The sequence below is a fragment of the Nipponia nippon genome, unplaced genomic scaffold, assembly GCF_047370975.1.
Source record: "Nipponia nippon isolate SJK-2023a ecotype South Korea unplaced genomic scaffold, ASM4737097v1 scaffold_2, whole genome shotgun sequence".
Lineage (NCBI taxonomy): Eukaryota > Metazoa > Chordata > Aves > Pelecaniformes > Threskiornithidae > Nipponia > Nipponia nippon.
The window spans coordinates 1361788-1384980 of NW_028262336.1; the positions used below are offsets into that span (position 1 = coordinate 1361788).

Below are 23193 nucleotides of genomic sequence, written 5' to 3' on the forward strand. Positions count from 1 at the left end.
AGTCGTCGACACCCAGGTGCGTACCGGGACAGACGGACAGGACTGCGCCTCCATGTTGAGATGAAGCGTTGCGAAGGTGCTGAACGCGGGACAGGCGGTGGTAGTGTTTAATGGGAAATTAACGACAGCGGCACGTGTGAAATCGGGGTGTATTTACAGCCGTGGGCTGTTCGCGTCCGTACGAAGCGACGACGGGTTTCCCAGCGGAGGGCCGCAGCAGGCAGCGGCGCGGGGCGAGAGGGACGGAGCACGCGGAAAGGCCGCGTATCCCCGGGGTACGGATGGGTTCCGTAGGTACCGGCAACCGGGAGAGGAGGAGGAGGAGGAGGAGGAGGAGGAGGCCTCGCGCCGTGCAGCCGGGAGGCGACTGATAGCCCCGGAGGGGCCCAGCGGGATGGGAACCGGGGCGCGGGGAAGGGGAGCCCCGAGGCCGCCGGCGGCGGCGGGGCCCGGTGCCGCCGGCCCGGGGAGGGTGGTGCCCGCCGCGGGCCGCCCGGGCCCGGGGGCTTCAGGGCCCCGGGCAGGTGGGGGCGGCGGCGGCGGCGGCGGCGGGGGGTATTATGGGATGGCCGGCCGGTGGCTCCCGGCGACTATTATGGGATGCCTGCCTGGGCGGGGGTGTGTGGGGTGTGTGGCTATTATGGGATGTGCGCCCGGGGTGGGACTATTATGGGATGTTCCGGGGGGGGTTACTACAGTAACCGGGGGGGGCCGTGCCTATTATGGGATGGCGGGGGGGGCCGCCCCGCCCCGGCGCGGGGTCCCGAGCTGGGGGGGGGGGGGGAGTATTATGGGATGCCGGAGCGAAGGGGTGCGAGCGTGGGGAGTATTATGGGATGTTTCTCGAGGGAGGGGGGGGTGCGTATTATGGGATGTTCCCGGCGGGAGGGGTTGTTATTATGGGATGCCGGGCCGGGCAGCGAGTGGGAAGTTCGGAGGGGAGGGCGAGTATTATGGGATGTCTCGGGGGGGGGTGGTTGCCGGGGAGACGGGGGCGGGGCCTGTTGCCGGGGTCCCGGGGCATATTATGGGATGGAGGCGGGAGCGGGGCGGGGCCTGGCCGGGTTTTTTCCCCTTTAAGAGGCGGTGCCGGGGCTGGAGCCATTTTCCCTTCAGCGGCGGCGGCGGCAGCGGTGAGAGGAGCCGGGGTCTGGAGCCGGGTGAGGAGCCGGGCGGGGACGAGGGCGGGCAGGGCCTTCCGCCGCCTCCCGGGGCGTCCCTCCCTGCCGGCGGGCGCCCCTCTCCGCCGGCCGCAGCTCCCCACCTTCCTCGGGGCCGCGCCGTCCCCTTGCCCAGGCGGCCGCAGGACGTCCGTCCGTCCGTCCCTTCCCCCCCTCCCCGGAGCCGCGCCGGCGAGCGGCCGCCCCGCCGGTCCCCGCAGCCCCGGCCGCTCGGCTCCCGTCCCCGGGGAGCGGCGGCCCCCTCGCCGCATGGAGCCGGACTTCCCCGGCCCCGCCCCGCGCCCCCGCCCGGGAGACCGTGCCCCGGCCCCCCCCCCCCCCCCCCCCCCCGCCGCCCCCGCCCTGCGCCGCGCAGCCCCGCTCCGGGCGGGGGCGCGGGTGCGGCGGGCAGCGGAGCGGGGCTGCGGGCGCCGCGGGGCCCTGCCTGCTGCCCGCCCTGCCTGCCGCCTGCCCGCCCGCCCGCCCTGCCTTTTGTGTGGGGCCGGCGGCCGAGGAGCAGCGGGAGGGCGACGCCGGCCTCCCTCCCTGCCCGCCCGCCGCAAGTCGGAGCGGGGGACCGCCGGCTCCGCCGTCCCGGGGCCCCCGGCTCGCTGACAGCGCCCCGGCAGCCCAGCTGCCTGCCCAGCCCCCGGTAGCCATCACCGAGGGCGCCCGGCTGCAGGGGACGGGAGGGTTTTCCCATAGGACAGCTGTTTTGGCTCCCTCGCCAGAGATGAGCTGCTGACTCAGTTTAATATCCAGTGTCTTCAAAGCCTGCCTCATCACAACTCTGAGCTGATACTTGCTGCCAGTGTTCCTATTATCCGTAGGCTCCAAATCCCGTAGAGTTGCTGTCTAAGCTTTCTCACGGATCCTCTCGGTAACACTATTGCTTGGGAAAACAGAGTTCAGGTCTGCTGTAACTTTCTCTTTTTTCACTTTTCGATGAAGTACTGGCTTGACTGGCAAGAAGACGGCACCCTGTGTAAAGCCAGGCCTCCCCCAGTTTGGAGGACATGGCGTCGGGCATCGGATCTCCGTCCCCGTGCTCGGGGGGCAGCGATGACGATGAGATGGAGATCCTGCTGAACAACGCTATCCCCCAGCATCCAGGTACGGACAGCCCGCAGGGCACGCGTGCGAAACGGCGGCAACGCTGGTCTCAACCTGAATGTGTGAAATACGTGATGTGCTGGGGAATGCCTTTTTTTTTTTTTTTTTTTTTACCTACGAGTCACGCATATGTTTTTCATTTTGATAGCCGAGTCCTAGGGTTGCTTCAAAGTGCGAGGCTCACGGCTTTGTGTCAGGTGGAGCTGACTTTGTTCACGGCCGTTGCAGGCTGCCGGGGCCCGTGCTTTGAGGGAGGCATAAGGGGTGGAGGCCGAACGTCCAGTTCTGACGGGGTACCAAAATGCCTGCGAGTTGTGTTATTTTGTGAATGGGGAGGGGGGCAGTACGTGAAAGGGCAGAGTGCCTGGCGGCCTTTCATCTGGGAGCTCAGACCAGCTGACGTCCAGAGCAAACTGCCCTGGGCTGTTGCGTGACCCACTTTCCTTCATCACCACACCCAATTATTGAGGTTTCTTGTGGTTCTCGCTCCCTGCTGCTTGCTCACCTTTGCTTTTCTTGTCGTTTTTGTACCTCGCCTTTTCCCCTCGTGTTTGGATCCTCATCGTCAGCATGAGACTTGAGTTAGAGCCTGGGCTACTCTTCTGGTTTGGGGGTTTTTTTGTTGTTGCCGCTGTTGTGGTTGATGACTTGCTCTGTGGACCCACATCTGGATTCTCTGCTTCCTTGTGAAAAGGAATAATGTGTATCCTGATGCGCTGGATCGTAAGACAAGTTTGAGTTTTCCTACTAACTCATGCTGTAGTGTTGTAGTGTCGTATAAGAGAAATGTTGCAACTGGAAAGGGAGAATGGTGCTGTGGGCTTTTTGGTCTTTTGTTTGGCATTTTTTCTGAAGCTTTGACTCCAGGGTTTTCTGGCACCTCTGAAATCTTAGGCAGAAGGGGACTGTCGGTAAGCCTTGTAAGGAGAATCTTGGTGAAGAAAAACTGTTAAAATCCCTGCGAACCGGAGAGCTTTGGAAAGGATGGGACAGCTCTAAATCAGAACTTGGGGGAGAAGAAGAGGTGGGATCGCTGAAGGACCTGGTGTTGCAGGACCGTGGGAGCAAAGAGACATCCATCGGCTGGGAATCTGGCAGGGGCCAGGCGCGGGACCCCGGGTTGCGAGAGCTCGACCCGTTTCACCCCCGGCTGCCGTAGCTCCTCTGACCTGTGGCTTCCTCCATCCTGCCCAGCTCCTGTGGTCAGGAGGCCATTTTCCCTTGGAGGGAGAAGGAGTGACTCTGGCTGTGTGCGGTGGGCGGGGCGGCGGGGGAGGGCGGGTGGCCCGGCTGCTCCCGCAGCTTGCCACAAAGGGCAGGGCTGTCTGGCCGCCCCTGCCCCTCGGGCGGGGGGCAGGCAGGGAAGGGGGGCCTGCAGATGGGCGGTGGGGAGCTGGCGTGCGTCCCGCCGGCCGGGCAGTGAGCTCGCTTAGCTGTTGGTGCGGAGGCAAGGGGTTGGGGGAAGGTTGTGTCAAATCCGGATTGGAATAGAGTTGCTGAGTAACAGCTTTCCTATGGAGGGGGACAGGTAGTGGCTTACTGGCCCATATTCTGCATACGGCCGTAGGATGCTCTGTACCACCAAAGAGCTAGAGAGTTGTGGCTTTCTCTCCTGGAGACCTGTGGACTGAAGCAGTATCCTGGTTGGGTTCTCAAATGTATTCACCGTTCTGTCTCCTTCAGATGTGGCCATCTATTCCGTGCTCTTTCCTCTTCCAGTTGGGTTATAGCAAACTCCTGGTCCCCGAGATCTGAGTGCAGCTCTGCTTGGAGAAGGAATATTGTGGAAAATAGGCGGTGTTGAGGGGAGGGGGAAAACCATGTGCAGTGGTAACTTACCATAGGATTACCTAGGATCCGTTGTGAACAGTAGCAGAGTAAGCAGTTGTAAAGGCTTCTACGTTTGTAAGCGTGTAGCAAGAGGTAGACGAGTTCAGCGATCTCTGTGAGAAGTGGGCTATGCTGTAGTGCGCAGATGGGGTTTGAATGAGACGTGTTGCCTCTTCTCCTCCAGAGCCTGAAGAAGAGCCAGAAGAAGAGCTTCTGTCAGAGGCTGAGACGCCCAAAATCAAGAAGAAGAAGAAGCCCAAGAAACTAAAGGAACCCAAAGTGCCCAAGCTCAGCAAGCGTCAGAAGAAGGAGGTAAGGAAAAGGAAGCCTACGGTCACACTCTAAAATATGGACATACAGGGTGAGGGCGCTTACTGTTGTTGTTGGCCTATGGCAGCAATCCTTTGTACGAACCCTCTAGAGCTCGGGGAGACTGTGGTGTTTAGTGCTTATCCAGGGTATTTTCTCACAGCTGCCTGATCTTCTCTCTCCCTCCCTCCCCAGCTGGGGGACAGCTCTGGTGAGGGGAATGAGTTTGTGGAGGAGGAAGAGGAGGTTCTGCGCTCTGACAGTGAGGGCAGTGACTACACTCCTGGGAAGAAGAAAAAGAAGAAATTAGGGCCCAAGAAGGAAAAGAAAAACAAAGCCAAGCGCAAGGAGGAGGAGGAAGAAGAGGAAGAAGATGATGACTCAAAGGTGAGAAGCTACCCTGCTGACTGACTGCTTGCTCCTCATTCCTGCGTATCTGATTTTGGGGGTCACTGTGCTCTCCGTTTGTGATGGCACATGGAGCTGGGGCTGTTTAGTCTCCTCTTCCTCTACTAGACCTGCTTAACCTGACCATTTTCCCACCTGGCATTCCTTCCCCTCTTCTGCCTTAAACAGTCCTAGAATGTATATTGAATCCAAAGACTCTTCCCACCTCCGCTGATGTTCTGTTGAGGCTGTGTCCTGTGGCAGTGCTAAGTGGACAGGGTGGGGGGGAAATCCCCTGGTCCCACCCCATTGGGTCCTGTAGATGTGTGGAAGTTCTCTTTCCTAGAGCAGAACTTAGAGCTTTTTCTCAGAGTTGCTGCAATTCTCTTTGCACAGGAGCCGAAGTCGTCTGCTCAGCTCCTGGAAGACTGGGGCATGGAGGATATTGATCACATCTTCACCGAGGAGGATTACCGCACTCTCACCAACTACAAAGCTTTCAGCCAGTTTGTCAGGTGAACTGCAGGCCTGCGCTTGGAAGGACTCTGGAGCATAAAAAGAGATGTGACAAGGACTAGGTTCCTTGTTTTTGGAACCTCAAGACACATTAGAGACACTAGCGTCCTACCTAGAGCAGGAGTGAAATAATTGATTCGCACCTTTTTTGTTTTCAGTGATGGAGATGATGCAAGTCCTCACTCCCAGTCCCCTTTCTTCCCTAGTACGCTAAATTCCTTGTCACTTCCCAAGGCCCTGAGCGTTTGCATCCTCCACGCAGAATGAAGGACGGAGTGGCGAGATTCGTTGGCTGCTGAGAGCAGAGATTAGAGAGGAATGTAGTTTGAGATAGAGGTGCTGATAGGGGTGGCGGCGGGGAGGAATAATGATCTGGATTTCAGGGTGGTTCGGTAACTCTTCCTTCCTTAACTGTACGCAGGCCACTTATTGCAGCCAAGAACCCTAAAATAGCAGTGTCGAAGATGATGATGGTACTGGGAGCCAAATGGAGGGAGTTTAGCACAAACAACCCCTTCAAGGGAAGTTCGGGTGCATCTGTGGCAGCTGCTGCAGCCGCGGCTGTTGCGGTAGTGGAGAGTATGGTGACAAACGTGGACGCTGTCCTGCCGCAGCCCCCTGTAGATGTGCCACTCAGGAAAGCCAAGACGAAGGAGGGCAAAGGTGAGGTGAAGAATCTGGCAGGATTGTAGGGGGTGAGTGGTATGAAGGCAGTAGTCCTCCTGACTCGCAGGCTCCTCTGTTCCCAGGACCCAATGCCCGGCGGAAGCCGAAGGCCAGTCCTCGTATTCCCGATATCAAGAAACCTAAAACAAAGAAGGTGGCACCTTTGAAAATAAAACTGGGAGGATTTGGTTCCAAGCGTAAAAGATCATCAGTAAGTGGCGCTCCTTCCTCGACCTTCCAGGGAGATGTTAGAAATGCTGGGATGCGTGTCTGATCGCTGCCCCCAGCACGCGTGCCGGAGTAGCATAGCTTTGCTTCTTACCTACCTCAGAGTGAAGATGATGATCTGGATGTGGAGTCAGACTTCGATGACGCCAGCATCAACAGCTACTCCGTTTCAGATGGATCTACAAGCCGTAGTAGCCGCAGTCGCAAAAAACTCAAAGCTGGGAAAAAGAAAAAGAAAGGTATCGATGCTTGCTGTCAGTTGGAGACAGAGGTGCAGCTAAGCATGTAGAAAGATGAGAGGAATGTCTGTGTAGAATTTGGGTATTTAACAGCATACCTGAGGGAGAATTGTTTGTGAAGGAAGAACCTGATATTATTTTTAATAAGGAAAAAGCTTTCAGGAGTTCTTTCTCACCTTGGTAGGGAGACAGACACAGCGCTGTGTTTTCCTGGCCTCAACTACACCTTTGATTTCACAAGTGGAATGAGGCCCAAAAGGGCTTGTTTTAATCCTGTTCCAGCTCTTGTTCCCTGCCCTGTTTATTTACATAGATCGAGCAAGGGTTTGGGATTCTGGATCTCTGTATTACTACATAGGCTGTTGGGAGGGTACCCTCCCTTGCTGTTGGAAGTCTGTACCTGTGGCCTGTACTGCTCTAACTCCTCACCACCCTCTGCAGGTGAGGAGGACTCCACAGTGGCTGTGGATGGCTATGAGACCGATCACCAGGACTACTGTGAGGTGTGCCAGCAGGGAGGAGAAATTATACTGTGCGATACCTGCCCTCGTGCCTACCACATGGTTTGCCTGGACCCAGACATGGAGAAAGCCCCAGAGGGCAAATGGAGCTGCCCACACTGTGTGAGTGCTGGACTCCCCCCAACTGTGCCAGGAATCACGGAGGGGGATGCCAAGTGACTTGGGGCCGCTCTTCCGCGGTAATAAAATAATCACAAATGAGTGACTTTGGTTTTCTGATTTCCCTCTCCTACAGGAAAAAGAGGGCATTCAGTGGGAGGCAAAGGAGGATAACTCCGAAGGTGAGGAAATCCTGGAGGATGTTGTGGGGGATGCTGAGGAAGAGGATGACCACCATATGGAGTTCTGTAGAGTCTGCAAGGACGGAGGAGAGCTGCTGTGCTGTGATGCCTGTCCTTCATCCTATCACATCCACTGTCTGAATCCCCCGTTGCCAGAGATTCCCAACGGAGAGTGGCTCTGTCCTCGCTGCACGGTAAGTTTCTGCTCGTACCATTCTCCTATGCCTACAAGAGATGATCGATTTAATAATCCCTTTGGATGATGATATTTTTCCAGAAATGCTTAGTCCTCCGAAGACTATCTCCTCTCACACTTGATGTTTTATAACATCAAGGCCTGGCTTTTTGTGGCTGGATTATGCCTCGTCGGTTGGCTGCTTTCTGTAGACAGCAGGAAGGACAGGGTGACAGCCTCTGAGTCTCATGAGGTTTGCCTATGTGCGGAGTAGTTGGGGCAGTTTTGGGTCTAGGATGCCAAGGCGCAATTTTCTTGGATCCTGCATGTATGTAGGCGCAGAAGAATGAGTACAAGCAAATTCAGTGCTTAAAAAAAAAAAATTTTAAACTGGTGCTGAGCCAAACAGGTTTTTTTTGAACTGCAAGCTCTAATGCCAAGCCCTTTCTTAGCAGACAGTTGGGAGAAATGTCACACTTCCAGGAAGTTCTTGAAATGACGTATTATAAATAGCGTTAGGTGCTTTCATTAGGTGATAAGGACTTAAGATGATGAACAAAAAAAGCTGCTTCAGGACATATCCCTATGCTGGGCCAATAGTTCTACAGCAAAATGTTTTCTGTACAAACTTTGATTGGAGTTGTTGGACAGACTGCTGGGCTGGTCAAGCCGAGCAATTTCTGTATTTAATGTAGAATTTCTGAATTGGTGTGGCCCTGGGGAGACAACTAAATGGAGATACTGAATTCAGTTTGGGGTTTGTCAGTTGTAGGAAAAAAAAAGAAAAACTGGAGAAAGCTCAAAGAAATCCCGGAGATAAGAGGATGAAAGCTTCCAAGTCCAAAAAGCAAATTCCATCTGCGTAGTAAAGCTATAACTAAGGAAGAGAACTGTGACTCTCTGTTTCTACTCCTCAGCGCTTCTGTGTTAGAGCACGTACGCTCTGATGTAACAAGCTCTGCTTACCTTTTCAGTGCCCAGCTTTGAAAGGAAAGGTGCAGAAGATCTTGATCTGGAAATGGGGTCAGCCCCCGGTTGGCCCCCCACCGCCACGTCCGCCTGATGCAGACCCTAACGCTCCTCCCCCTAAGCCCCTGGAGGGGCGGCCCGAAAGGCAGTTCTTTGTCAAATGGCAGGGCATGTCCTACTGGCACTGCTCTTGGGTGTCGGAGTTGCAGGTGAGCAGAGGACTCTAAGCATGTCGTAAGGGTGGATAGTTGGGGGGAGATGTTTTGGATAGCTGGGGTGGGGGGGGAAACACCTACTAACTGCTTCTGTCCTGACTCCAGCTGGAGCTGCACTGCCAGGTCATGTTCCGTAACTACCAACGCAAAAATGATATGGATGAGCCGCCCTCAGGGGACTTCGGAGGGGAGGAGGAGAAAAGCCGAAAGAGAAAAAACAAGGACCCCAAATATGCTGAGATGGAGGAGCGCTTCTATCGATACGGGATCAAGCCTGAGTGGATGATGATCCACAGGATCCTTAATCATAGGTAGGGGAGGTAGCAAAGAGGATTTTCAACAAAGACCTTAAGCAGGGCTAAGGGAGAGTGGTTGAGCTAAACTGCAGTATGACTGGGGGAAACAGTGGGAGTTCTTCCGTTGGTATGACAAGCACAGTTCCTCTGTTTCTGTTGCTTTCTTAAGAGATCCTTTCTTTCTCTCCCGTTTGAGTGGATTGGGTGAATACTGTCGTTTCACTGTGCTTACGGCTTACTGGTTTCTTCCGCAGCGTGGATAAGAAGGGGAACGTCCACTATTTGATTAAATGGAGAGACCTACCCTATGACCAGGCATCCTGGGAAAGCGAAGATGTGGATATCCAAGATTATGACCTCTACAAGCAAGCCTACTGGAATCACAGGTAAGAGAAGTATTTGGAGGTTGTTTTCCTTTCCCTTCCCTCAAGAGAAGATACCGGATTACGTCAGCCCCTAGCACTGGCTGGATTAATATATGGAGATAGCCAAGAAGCATCTTCTTGTTGCTGGCTCCTTATCCCTTTGGGCAGGGACCTTGTGCCTCTCCACCAGTTCATGAAGGTTCCAGCCCTGTTCTCTTGAGCCTGTTTGAGTTGGGTGATTGCCCTCCTATTCTTTGCAATAATTTTCCCTCGATCTGTTACAAAACCCATGAAACTTGCACGTTCTTGGGCCTGTCTCTGCCTAGGGAGCTGATGAGAGGTGAAGAGGGCAGGCCTGGTAAGAAGTTAAAGAAGGTGAAGATGCGGAAACTGGAAAGGCCCCCTGAGACTCCCACAGTAGATGTAAGTTCCTGTTTATTGCTTAGGAGCCATCTGAAACAGCTGCTTATTTTGGGGAGGGAGGCAGGTAAAGAGGAAACCAAAGAGTGAAGAGCACGTGGCTTAGAGTTCCTTCCTGGCCCAAAGAACGAATGGGTTATAGAGCCCTCGGACAAAGGCCCACCTTGTCCGTTGGGTGAGGCACTGCCTGGCTCTTGGTGAAAGGGTTTAAAAAACAAAAAAAAGCTTCTTGGTGGATACCTTTGGCCGTTTGGGATTTTTGTCTGGTGCTAGTTGTCATCTGTGAAGTCTCATCTGCACTAGGGTGACTGGGAAATGAGTCTTGGTAACTGTCTAGTTAAGGTAAAGGATCTCAAGTCTTCCTTTTTTTCCGCTGTAGCCAACGGTGAAATATGACCGGCAACCGGAGTACCTCGATGTCACAGGGGGAACTTTGCATCCCTACCAACTGGAAGGACTGAACTGGCTGCGCTTCTCTTGGGCCCAGGGCACAGATACAATCTTGGCTGATGAAATGGGTCTGGGAAAGACTGTGCAGACAGCTGTGTTCCTGTATTCCTTATACAAAGAGGTGAGAGCTGGGAGATCGCTACCCAGGGAGATCCTGCCTGCGTTCGTGGTTGCATTCATCTCATGCTCTTACTGACTGTCTTCACAGGGCCACTCAAAGGGTCCCTTCTTGGTGAGTGCCCCGCTGTCCACAATCATCAACTGGGAACGAGAATTTGAGATGTGGGCCCCAGATATGTATGTAGTGACCTACGTCGGGGACAAAGACAGCCGGGCCATCATCCGTGAGAATGAGTTCACTTTCGAGGATAATGCCATCCGTGGAGGCAAAAAAGCATCCAGAATGAAGGTACAGAACTCTGCTGTAACGCAAGCCTGAACCGAAAGAAGAGATGCACTGGACTGGCTGTCAGCAGCTGAGGTTCAGATGCTCTGATGTCCCTGGGAACTGATTATACTTGTAGTTTCCAAGGGGCAATAACTGCAAATGGATGACTAGTGGGCGTTTAGACTCCTGCTCTAGACTGTCTAAACACTCCTACTAGTCTGAACTAATTTGGTACTGGAAAAAGAGTTGACTAAGGTAATACTGACCATAGGCAAGTCCCTCTCTCTTCTACTTAATTTGTGAAGTTGTGCATCGTTTCTTCAGATGCAAGTCAGTGTCAGAATTGCCATTGTATGAAAAAGACAAACAGAAAAAAGTCTGAAGTCTCTAATCTTTCCGAGGAACTAGCTGACAGTGAGGCCATACCTAGACATCTGAGAAATTGCCTTCTGTGCCCAGACAGGAAGGAAGAGCCTGGTCTAGGTGGCTAGTTTTTGTAGAACTCTAGTCTTCCTAGGAAAAGCAAGATGGGAGCTGAAGCTTTTCCATTGGCAGAGATAGGACTCCTTTGCTTCCCTTGAAATTGAACTGCGTTAAGTACTAACAGTAATTTAAAGTTCCACGATAAACTGCTTATCTTTGAGTCTTAGCTTTTTGATGAGCCGCTCTTCTCCAAATCTCGTTTCCCTCCCATGCCTCTATTCGCTGCTTATTTGTTAAACTTCTCGTACAATATTTGGCAGCTGTCCAGAAGTAGCAGGTACTGAGGGGGTTGAGGAGATTTCCGTGTGTTAAGAGAGTAATAGGGGATTAAAAGGTTAGCATGGTTTGGGTAGCATTTTGAATCTTGTGACGGGAAACTGTGGGTGTGAAAAATTTGTTGTTTTGGGTTTTTTTGATGTGCTGTTTGACCGGGGCTCATGAGAATAACTTGATGGAGAAACACCACATCTGCTTTGTCCTGGGGCATTCCCCTATCCCGTTACCACGTTCATCCTTTTCCTTTGCAGAAGGAGGCTGCTGTGAAGTTCCACGTGCTTCTCACCTCCTATGAACTGATCACAATTGACATGGCCATACTAGGCTCTATCGACTGGGCCTGTCTCATTGTGGATGAAGCTCACCGGCTGAAGAACAATCAGTCTAAGGTACAGAGGAGCATAGGTGGTTGATAAGCATGGCCTATGTTGCAGGGGGGAATGGGCAAGAGAGTGTTGAGAAGACTAAATATAACTGCTCCTAAGCGCATAAGTTTCTCTGCCAACTCTTAGTCATTTGTTCAATAGTAAATTTGATGTGCTATTAACAAAAAATATCCAACAGCCTTAATTTGGGTATTGATTATCACTGGCAACAACTTAACTTGTGTATACGTATCACTGGTTAAAACAGCTTTGTGGGTGAATAGGCAATTGGTGTATGCTGGAAAAGAGAAAAACCTGGATGTCGTGGTCGCTCTCAAATACAAACTGGCTTCTCTCAAAGCAGATCATATATCTGCACCACCTCTATTCTGGAGAGGTTTGCCATACTGAACATAAAACAAGCTGCAGGAGCACAATTATCCTGCTTCCGGAGTAGGCCTGCTGTCTGCATTCATCTAACTTTGTAGCAGAACTAATTAGATGTTATAGAAATGGGAGAGGTGGGCAGAGGTGGTCAAAAATGCCTGGGTAGACGCTGAAAGCCATATAGCTGCTATAAAAGGCTGCACCTTAATTAAGCTTGTTTGAATTCAGTAGACTTGACTGTACTTTCTTAATCCAGCCTCTCCCTAGGCCCTTGTGCCTTAATTCTGGTATTGATTTGTCTGTCTTCAGCTGGGTTCTAGTGCTCAGTGTGCTAAAAACAATTGTTATTGGAAATCTGGTTTTATAGGTTCTTGGAGACTGTGTAAGACAAAATTGCCTCTTGATTTCTCTTTTTTTTCTTTTAAATGGCTTTAGCTTTTTGGATCTTAGCGTGAGGCATCTTTCGGAGACATCACAGCTGTGCTTGCAGTCCAGTTCCCAGATTTTTTTTTTATTGTCGACACTAAGACTGGATGCCATTCCATGCTTAGCATTGAAATTATTGGAAGTAGTAATGAATGCTTACTATTAATATTTGTTAATTGAATAGAGGATTTAAAGGCTCATGGTTACGCTATGACTGATAGTTACAATTGGTTACCCACCGAGACCATTAAATCTACCTTTTTCTGGAGCAGTTTCCTGTCCCATAAGGACAGCTTCAGGTCTGCAAGACCGGTCAGATGTTTCTTGACAGACCCTGGTTTTCTACCAAAGTTTTGCAGATATAATCAGTAGCTTCCATATCTGATTGCAAAGTGAGAATGCTTTTTGACGGTAACTATGTCAAAAGATAAATCCCCGTGGAGGCCACTAGACAAATCCTTCTGGTGCGATAACCAAAACAGAAGTGGTGGTGGGTTTCTCTTCTTTGTTTCTTTTTTTGTTTGTTTGCCATCTAGTACAAGCTACTTCCATTAAGTTTGACCTTGTATCATGCAAAGTGTAAAATAAGCAAAGCAATGCCCAAGCTTGTAAATAAATTACTGCTTTATTGTCAATTTGTGCTGGTGAATGTGGTACACTTGTGCTTTTCAGTTCAGTACTTCAACTGCTCGCTACCTCTGTCTGGAATTGCTTCATTGTTGTGAAAACTAGCACAAATTACCTTAAAGACACATTGGCAAACCCTTAGCTCTTTTTCTCCTCTGCTTGTTCAGAGCTCTGGAACGCTGCCAGGGTTGATATGAATAGGAAGAGTGACTTAGTTATTTCTAGAATTCTCAAGGCAGAGCAGTTGTAAGAATGTGGAACACTAATTTAGCAAGAAAAAGTACGTCGTATAGCACTCTGGAAATGATTGGTGGTCTGAAAGAGCTTGTAACTTAAAAGAGCAAAGGAAACCTACCAGCACCTGATGGCTTGTAGGATTTGCTGCAGTCATGGTTTAGCTATGCAGAGCGATGATCCAAACGAGATCAGTCTAGTGACCCTGACTGGAATGTGAACTACTTGGAGCTCTTGTCCAAACAGCTGATGTGATCTAAACTGAACCCTAGCTTGATGACAATTTTTTTTTTCCTAGGAGAAATTATTTTTTTGTAGGCCTATGACTTAATAAGCCTTTGACGTGTTTGTGTGTTTTGGTCCCCCCTTTTCGTCCTTGCTATCTGCTTCCCAGTTCTTCCGTGTGCTGAACGGTTACTCCCTCCAGCACAAGCTGCTGCTGACGGGAACTCCCCTGCAGAACAACCTGGAAGAACTGTTCCACCTGCTGAACTTCCTGACGCCGGAGAGATTCCAGTATGTCTTGCAGTGCAAGTCAGCCTGCCTGTCTTGTCACCCTAATCCCCTTCCTCGTTCTTTTTCCTTCGAGGCTTTTGCTGAGTGTCTGTTTCTCTGCAGTAACTTGGAGGGCTTCCTAGAAGAGTTTGCAGATATTGCCAAGGAGGATCAGATCAAGAAGCTGCATGACATGCTGGGCCCACACATGCTGAGGCGCCTCAAAGCTGATGTTTTCAAGAATATGCCATCGAAGACTGAACTCATTGTCAGAGTGGAGTTGAGCCCCATGCAGAAGTGAGTGTGCGGATGAAGAGAGCACCTGGTGTTGAATTGCTCTTGCTCTGTTCTCCTTCCAAAGAGGATGCTGAAACAGCCTCATCCTCGCTATAGGGCTTACTACACAGTGGATAGGGGGAGGATTTCCTGCTGCCACTATAGCAGAGGGAGGACTAATCCTAATGTAAGGGATAAAGAGATAGTGAATGCTGCTGGCAGGTAATGCCAGGAGCTGTGCAGGGTTTAGCAAGAGAGTATGTTAGTCATTCTCATGGGGGCGTGTCTTGACTTGTAATTTTTTTTTCTTTTCAGGAAATATTATAAATACATTTTGACAAGAAACTTTGAGGCACTGAATGCACGGGGTGGTGGTAACCAAGTCTCCTTGCTCAATGTTGTTATGGATCTGAAGAAGTGCTGTAACCACCCCTACCTCTTTCCTGTGGCTGCTATGGTATGTCAGTCACTTGTTCTCTACAAGCAAATTCCCTGTTGGCTGTTATCAGGGAGCCAGTTCGCTCCCTAGCGAAGCATGGAGGGGTTCCTCTTCCTCTCCTTCTGCTTCTGTGTTTGTTTTGTCCTGTCTTTATGGAGACCCGACATGCTGGAAGGCCTTTCCTTTTCCAGTGTCTTTGTATGGCAGGTAGGAGCTATCTTGCGACGCAGGCAAGATGGTGGAGACAGTAAGAGTAGGGATTAGGTCAGTAAGAAAGAGGAGGGCGTCTAGCAGTCAAATTGCAAGAGAAGAGGCACAGGGTAGCACTGATGTTTCATATAAGTAGTGCTACATGCTGTGGTTGTGCCAAGCTAAATGACCAGATGTGAGTCAGCATCTGATGAACACAGCTAGGGACAAAGACAGAGCTGCATCTCTTCAAGCTGTTTTCTTCCCCCACCCCACCCCTTACTCCCTTTCTTTTTCTCTTTTTTTTTTTTTCTTCTCAGGAAGCTCCAAAAATGCCAAATGGCATGTATGATGGTAGTGCCCTTATTCGAGCCTCTGGAAAGCTGTTGCTGCTCCAGAAGATGTTAAAGAACCTTAAGGAGGGAGGTCACAGGGTGCTCATATTCTCTCAGGTATATGGGGGGAAAACCTTAAGGCTGGGAACTCCTTTTTCTGAGAAAGGAGCCTGTTGACCTGGTGTCCCCTTGGCCCTCACTCTTTTGTGGTGGTGTTTTTCTGATATGCAGATGACTAAAATGTTGGACCTTCTAGAAGACTTTTTGGAACACGAAGGGTACAAATATGAGCGGATTGATGGAGGAATCACAGGGAACATGCGTCAGGAAGCTATCGATCGCTTCAATGGTATGGAGTCTCCTGCTTCCTTTGCAAAATGAAAACCGTTGCCTTGTATGTGCTTTAGCGGTCAACATGGGGTGGTTGTGGCCCAAGGCTTCCATTGCTCTCCTGGAATCTTAGATTAGTAGTGATTCCCCCTCAGGTGATGTGGGAAATCCTTGTTGGAGTAATGCACTCTCCCTTGATTACTTTTGTTCTCTCCTTTTATTTAAGCTCCTGGTGCTCAGCAGTTCTGCTTTCTGCTTTCAACTCGAGCTGGGGGTCTTGGTATTAACTTGGCCACAGCAGATACTGTGATTATCTATGATTCAGACTGGAACCCCCACAATGATATCCAGGTGAGTCTGAATGAGACCACTCACTATGGGGAGTAATCCTGAGGAAGAGGGAAATGAAATCATCAGGAGGAGTGAAGGAATGTGAGACTTCCCCTCTAGAAATACGCAAAATTAGAGCAGTGAGGATGGGTAGAGATGGGAAGTGAAATAGTGGAGGGTTCTTCCAGGGCCCAGCCTTCACTAATGTTTAAGAGCCAACATGAAGGCAGCTGGGAAACTCGTGGAGGTAGGCGGGGCATATCAGACTACTACTTGTGTAGCTCTAGACTGTTCTGAGCACATCTCTTTTCTAGGCCTTCAGTCGTGCACACAGAATTGGACAGAACAAGAAAGTGATGATATACCGCTTTGTGACAAGGGCCTCAGTGGAGGAGCGTATCACTCAGGTGGCCAAGAAGAAAATGATGTTAACTCATCTGGTAGTGAGACCAGGGCTGGGCTCCAAGACAGGCTCCATGTCCAAACAGGAACTTGATGACATTCTCAAATTTGGCACTGAAGAGCTCTTCAAGGATGAGGCTACTGAGGGGGGTGAGTGCCTGGGAGTAGAACTGAAGGACGTGGGGAGGTCTGGCTCCTTATTTAGCAAGCGACTGTAGGCACAGTGCTGATTATAGCTCTACAGAGGGGTCTAGGGTGGCATTCCCTTTCCTAGTCCCTTGAGGTCAATGCAGCAACTGTCCCTGTGCTTTTCCCTCAGGGGATAACAAAGAAGGTGAGGACAGCAGCGTCATCCACTATGATGACAAAGCAATTGAGCGTCTGTTGGATCGGAACCAGGATGAAACAGAAGACACGGAACTTCAGGGCATGAATGAGTATCTCAGCTCCTTCAAGGTGGCCCAGTATGTGGTTCGTGAAGAGGAGATGGGGGTGAGTGTGAGGTGGATGTCAGCTAGTATCTTCTGCTGAACGATGTAGGATCAATTAAGCAAATTGAGCTCTGACGCTTTTAAGGGCGAGCAGGCATATATCTGCTCAGACAGGTTGGGATTTGGAGCTCGGGGGCTCTAAATTTGTTACCTCTCTGTGGCAGGAGGAAGAGGAGGTTGAACGTGAGATCATTAAGCAGGAGGAGTCAGTGGATCCCGATTACTGGGAGAAACTGCTGCGTCACCATTATGAACAGCAACAGGAGGATCTGGCCAGGAATCTGGGCAAGGGCAAACGTATTCGCAAGCAAGTTAACTACAACGATGGCTCGCAGGAGGATAGAGGTACAAATCCACAGGAACCTGAGGGAGAAATGGGTGTAAGTATATGTTGCTGGGAAGTAACGGAGTAGCGTCTCAGGCTCACGTGCTGTTTTTCTTTCAGACTGGCAGGATGACCAGTCAGATAATCAGTCAGACTATTCAGTTGCTTCTGAAGAAGGAGATGAGGACTTTGATGAGAGGTCTGAAGGTAAGTTCTGGTGAAGCCAGAGTTCCTGGGTCCCTTTCTCCGAGTGTGGGAACAGCTGGGACTTGATTTGGGTGACTTTTACACTTTGTGGTGCTGTTCTGCAAGGGAAATATTCACACAACAATATGCTGTGCATTGTCTCTCCTCCTTAGCTGCATTTCTCTCTTCAGCAGCTCGTCGGCCTAGCCGGAAAGGCCTGAGAAATGATAAGGATAAGCCTCTGCCTCCCTTACTTGCCCGTGTGGGAGGGAACATTGAGGTAAGTAGTACCAGGGTAGGCGTTTGCTTCCTAGCTGCTTCTGTATGGCTTTTGCCGTATCTGTCTGCCTTCTCCTCCATTCTAGGTCTTGGGTTTCAATGCCCGCCAACGGAAAGCCTTCCTCAATGCTATCATGCGCTATGGAATGCCACCTCAGGATGCCTTCACCACTCAGTGGCTTGTCCGGGACCTCCGTGGCAAGTCAGAGAAAGAGTTCAAGTGAGTCTGTGTTAGGCAGGGATGGAAGACTGGCAACGTCTAGTCCCTTTGGGGAAGAATGAGAATTCGGCCTTTTCTGGCCTTTCCTTAGAGACTGCATTTCCATAATGTATTAGTTTTGTGGGGGAATGAAGTATAAGCTGGGAGAGACTAGGGGGTTGTTCCTAGCTACCTTCCTTGGACTTGACTCATCAGTCACCAAAAGCAAATGCTTTTAGAGGAGTAGGATGGCCATGTAACGAATGCTCTCCTGGAGTCCTTTTTGGGCTTACGGTTGTTTCTGGCTCAGGACTCTGAGTCAGCTGTGTGTCCTTGATGTATGTAGTAATTCTGTCAGGAAATTCTCCCTTGTTGGAGCCTGGAACCCCAGAACTTGTGTTGCTATGGGTTAGGAGTCTCGGGGTGATTTCCCGTATGTGTTGGAAGGGGTCTGATAATGAATGTCTCCAGCTAACCTGGTTTGTAGTCTAATTGCTTGTCTCTTAACTGCTCCAGGGCCTATGTCTCGCTGTTCATGCGCCACTTATGTGAACCTGGAGCTGATGGGGCAGAGACCTTCGCAGATGGGGTCCCACGGGAAGGTCTTTCTCGACAGCATGTCCTTACTCGCATTGGGGTCATGTCACTTATACGCAAAAAGGTAGGTGCCTAGCAGAGCGAGTAGCCTTTGCTCTCCCTATAACTTGGAGTCACTGGGGTCCTGAGCTAGTGTGTTACCTCTCCTTTCACACCTATTTCTGTTGCGTGCTGAGTGGTCTGTCTTTTCTGGTTTGAGGACAAGCTTTGTACGACTACTCCAATGAGATGTCTTTCTCTCCCTCTCGTGCAGGTGCAGGAATTCGAGCACGTGAACGGCCGTTGGAGCATGCCAGAACTGGCAGAGATAGAGGAGAACAAGAAACTTTCACAGCCAAGCTCACCCTCTCCCAAAACCCCAACTCCTTCGACGCCAGGGGATACGCAGCCAAATACGCCTGCCCCCGTCCCTCCACCTGGTGAGAACTCTCCTCCTGTACTGTCCTGCGTCCTGACCCCCTCCTGGCCGTTCCCCTCACCGGAGCTGTGGTGGTGGGGCCTGGGGGTGGACGCAGATCAACTTCCCTCTCATGTTAGGAGGGCTGCCAAAGACATGTGCGAGCCCTTAAAGGCAGGAGAGGACACTAGCTTTCCTTGGATGTGCTGCCGTCAGTGAGAAGAGAAGCCCAGCATTTGTAGTGGGCAGGAAACGGGGGGTCATCTTAGAATCATAGAATCGTTCAGGTTGGAAAAGACCCTTAAGATCATTGAATCCAACCGTTAACCTGTCGCTGCCAAGTCCATCACTATACCATGTCCTCGAGCACCACATCTATCTGTTCTTTAAATACCTCCAGGGGTGGAGACTCAACTACTTCCCTGGGCAGCCTGTGCCAGGGCCTGACAGCCCTTTCGGTGAAGAAGTTTTCCCTAATATCCAACCCAAACCTCCCCTGGCGCAGTTTGAGGCCGTTCCCTCTCGTCCTGTCGCTCGTTACTGGGGAGAAGACACCGACCCCCACCTCGCTACAACCTCCTTTCAGGCAGTTGTAGAGAGCAATAAGGTCTCCCCTCAGCCTCCTCTTCTCCAGGCTAAACACCCCCAGCTCCCTCAGCCGCTCCTCATAAGACTTGTGTTCTTGTGATCTTGAGTGATGTCGGCCCCATTTTGATGGGCCTAATCTCTGGGAGCAAAGATGTGTGCTGAGGGGAAGACCTTACTGATGGCTTCTCTTCTTTTGTCTGCTGTGCCGCTCTGGGGTGGGGAATACACAGAAGAAGGAGTAAAAGTAGAAGAAGGAGCCAGTGCTAAGGAGCAAGGAGAGTCATCTGAACCAGAGAAAGAGCTCAGTGCCTCTGCTACTGAAACAGAGGTCCCTATGGAGGTGAGTGGTGGGTTGCTCGTTTGCCTCATGCAATTGTAAATGTCTCTGCTTCTGCCCGCTCTTCTGTGTTGTTCAGCTGCTGAGACAGAGGCAAGTTCTCGGAACGATATTTAAAGATAATTGTCGGGTCCTCGGAATTGGCCTGACAGTTTTCTGCATCTTTGCTTTCCAAACTGCTGTGACTCTCTCCTGTTTCCACGCGCTGCTTTACCTCGCTTCTCATTGATTTCTGTCCTCAGCAGTGTGCCCAGCCTGTGGAGACACCGCCACAGGAAGCAAAATCCCCAGTGAACCCCACAGAAGCAGATGAAAAAAAAGTAGAGGAACTGGAGGTGAAGGAAAGACCAGATGAGCCAATGGAAGTGGAAAGCAAAGGTATCTCTAGGGAGTTTTTTTTTTTAATACCTTGAACAGCAATAAACCCCCCCAACATTATTTTCCTAAAGCTGTATCTTCTTTGCTTCAGCACTTTATCCTAAAGAAACAGGTGTAAATCTAGACAATCAGTGGGGCTGTTCCAGGACTTTGAACAGGGAGGTAGGGAACAGTATTAGGCTTCACAGGCTGAAGAACAAAACCTGGGGCTTGCCATGTTCCCCTGTGTCTCATGTTCCCCTTCTCTCCTGCAGCTGATGTGGAGAAAGTGGAAGACAGAGCACCTATTGAGAATCCTCCTGAACCTCCTATAATCACTCTGGATGAGAAAGGTGAGTCACGATAATTCCATTCTCTTCCTTTAACCCCTCTCCCGCAAGGCTTCCTTGTGGGTCCGACTTGCTGCGGTGTCTGCCGTGTTCTTTCTAATAATTTCCCGTGTGTACAGATGAGAAAAAGGAGGATGATAAGAGAGATCTGGTGATGCTGCAGAACGGAGAGATGCTGAAAGAGTCAGTAGACGAAAGGCACAAGAAGGCAGTAAAGCAGCGCTTCATGTTCAACATAGCAGATGGTGGCTTCACTGGTAGGAGAAATCTTTTTACATGCTTGAACTGGTTTATATGCCCCTGCTTGTGTCGGTGAAATGACTTTTGACTGTTGCGGTGTCTCTTGCCTTTCCAGAGCTGCACTCCCTGTGGCAGAATGAAGAGCGAGCTGCAACTGTCACCAAGAAGACCTATGAGATCTGGCATCGGCGTCATGACTACTGGCTCCTTGCTGGAATTATCAAGTATCCTTACCCTGACAGACCAGTTTTCTCCCCTTGTACATGAACCATATCACGGTGAAGGTGACTGTCCTGGGTCTGACTGGAGTACATTAAGGGAGAGAGTGCTTTAACCTCTTTCACGAGAGTGAAAGTGGTGGTGGGAGGAGGAGTTTCCTGCCAGCATAGTTAGGACTTAGCAGGACATAGTTCTCATTCCTTTTCCTTGGCTCCTGTTCCTCCCCTCTCTGCACCCCCCTTCCCCACCCCCTCTTGGGAACTGTATCTGCCTGGGCTGCGTATTCCCTTGTTCTCACTGCCTTTGTTTGCCTGAGCTCATCCCATCTCAGTCATGGCTATGCCCGTTGGCAGGATATTCAGAATGATCCACGTTACGCCATCCTCAATGAACCCTTCAAGGGTGAGATGAACAGGGGTAACTTCCTGGAAATAAAGAATAAGTTCTTGGCAAGGAGATTCAAGGTAAGGCTTTCTCCTCAGTGTGGTAAGTGCCTTTCAGGCAGCTGGACCTCTAAGAACAAGAGCTTGCTCTTCCGAGTTTCCGCTAAGAAAGTGAAGGCTTCTGCAGTGCCTTTCATTTTTAGGGGGAAAAAATAAGTAATCTCACTCAGGATCACGCAGTAGCTCCGCAATAGGAGCCCCCTTTACTCTAGCAATGGTATTGAGGAGCTCGGTTCAGTGCCGTCTCTCCAAAGGTTTTTTGAACAGCCGGTAGGCAGCAGGCTTAAGGTTCAAGTGGTTTTTTCCCCTCGTGGTTTCTGCTTGGTGTGCTCCAGCCCACTCAGCGTGCCTAAGCGGAACTCGGAAACGCTGTATGGATTGGTGAAAGGGTTGCCTCCAGTCTCTGCCTCAACCTGTTTGGGAGTGACCATAGCTTAGTTGTGGGGAGTGATTTAAGGCCAACTCAAACTCCAGTCTGGGAGCAAAACATTAAAACTGATCTGGCTGATCGAGTTCTGCACTGATGGGATTCAGATTGACTTCTCCAGATGTCCCTGATGTGCTTAGCAGTTTCTAGACTCTTCCTACAAGTAGCATGGGATACTTCTCACTGGGGTTCAAAGAGAAAGCTCCATCCCCTTCGCTCCATAAAGAAAGAGTAAAATAGCAAACAACTTGGTCTTTAAAAAGAATCGGAGGAGGAATGAGAATCCTAGAGGATTGATGGTGGTCTTCTATTAAACTAGATGCAGCCTGGTTTCCTTGTGTACCTGGCTTAGCTTAATGGAGCCCTTATTGGTTTGGGCTCTTAAGGCTTCACTCAATATAAACAGAAGCTGGTGAAAGGAGGTTCAGCTGCAGAAACTCGCCTCCGGAGACAGTGGAGAACGGGCTCGGGAGAGACTGGGGGTGCAAACAGGCTGCTTTTTGGGCAACTGCTGAAAGGCTTTGTCTCATTGCTGCCCCATCTTGCAGCTCCTGGAGCAAGCGCTGGTGATCGAGGAGCAGTTGCGGCGAGCTGCCTATCTGAACATGTCGGAAGACCCATCTCATCCCTCTATGGCTCTGAACACGCGCTTCGCGGAGGTGGAATGCCTGGCTGAGAGCCACCAGCACCTATCCAAGGAGTCGATGGCTGGGAATAAACCAGCCAACGCCGTGCTGCACAAAGGTAACGCGGTGTGGTGAACAAGGGTGGGGTCAGCATCGCTGTCCTGACTCGTCTTTTCCCAGTGGGGTGTCCCTTTCCCCTCTGAACAGATTCCTCTTTCTCTTCCAGTTCTGAAGCAGCTGGAGGAGCTGTTGAGTGACATGAAGGCGGATGTGACTCGTCTGCCCGCCACCATCGCCCGTATCCCACCCGTGGCCGTCCGCCTCCAGATGTCGGAGCGCAACATCCTCAGCCGGCTGGCCAACCGCAGCAGCGAGCCCCCGCCGCCCCCGCCTCCCCAACAAGTACGTACCCTCTCTGGTCAGTAAGCAGAGTTACCTCGGGGGGCTCTGGGGGGAAGCTGCCCTGGTCACCCAGGGTCCCTGACCCTCTTCTCTCGCCCCGCAGGTGGCCCAGCAGCAGTGAGTCCCTGGCCCGGTGCTGTTGACCTCTCGGCCAAGCTGAAGTGACCCCCCTACACCCACCCCACCCCTTCACACTCGACCCCTCCGCCTGACATTCCTGACTGGGTGCTGTTTCCCTCCCTACGGAAGCTGCCGCGCAGGTCTCCGGGAGGAGAAGGGACTCCTTCCTCTGCAGCCAGCCCCTCGGAGCAAGGAGTGTGCTTAGGAGAGAGGGGGACGGATGACGGACTCTGTACATAGTGACTGGAGGCCGCAGCGCCATGTCTGTTACACGGAGACCCTGGCTGCCTTGCTCGCTGCCTCCGCCTGCAATTCCAGTTTTTGGGTTTTTTTTTTTTTTTTTCTTTTTTTAATTTTATTTTGCGTTTGTTTACCGAGAGATGAGTGCGCAGGCAAGACCAAGCGAAAGCCAGGACAGAGACAAAGCTACCTCCATCAAGATCCTTTTTAATACAAAAACTGACCGGACTTGTCCACTAATAAACAGC

At 51.2% G+C, this 23193-nt stretch overlaps 1 protein-coding gene and 1 non-coding gene across 12 annotated transcripts; both read left to right on the forward strand.

Moving 5' to 3' along the window:
* Positions 1–1029: 1029 nt before the first annotated feature.
* Positions 1030–23193, forward strand: CHD4 (chromodomain helicase DNA binding protein 4). Of its 11 annotated transcripts, none has more exons than XM_087756038.1 (40): positions 1030–1160; positions 2112–2273; positions 4288–4415; positions 4608–4799; positions 5196–5314; positions 5737–5978; positions 6065–6192; positions 6313–6448; positions 6890–7071; positions 7205–7444; positions 8400–8603; positions 8715–8920; positions 9160–9291; positions 9597–9693; positions 10070–10261; positions 10349–10549; positions 11539–11676; positions 13721–13842; positions 13945–14118; positions 14413–14554; positions 15046–15177; positions 15292–15409; positions 15617–15741; positions 16035–16272; positions 16442–16614; positions 16778–16958; positions 17035–17145; positions 17298–17404; positions 17490–17623; positions 18119–18263; positions 18453–18618; positions 19415–19524; positions 19764–19899; positions 20154–20231; positions 20348–20485; positions 20584–20692; positions 21019–21151; positions 22106–22301; positions 22410–22585; positions 22689–23193. In XM_087756038.1, the coding sequence occupies exons 2-40, from the start codon at positions 2177–2179 to the stop codon at positions 22704–22706; spliced, it is 5796 nt and encodes a 1931-aa protein (XP_087612164.1). In that variant the 5' UTR covers positions 1030–1160; positions 2112–2176; the 3' UTR covers positions 22707–23193. The 11 variants fall into 11 exon arrangements, with proteins under 11 accessions (XP_087612164.1, XP_087612165.1, XP_087612166.1 ...); XM_087756039.1 differs by having other exon boundaries at positions 19767–19899; XM_087756040.1 differs by having other exon boundaries at positions 17316–17404; positions 22689–23192.
* On the forward strand, positions 18646–18785 carry LOC148055603 (small Cajal body-specific RNA 11). Its single transcript, XR_015705226.1, has one exon.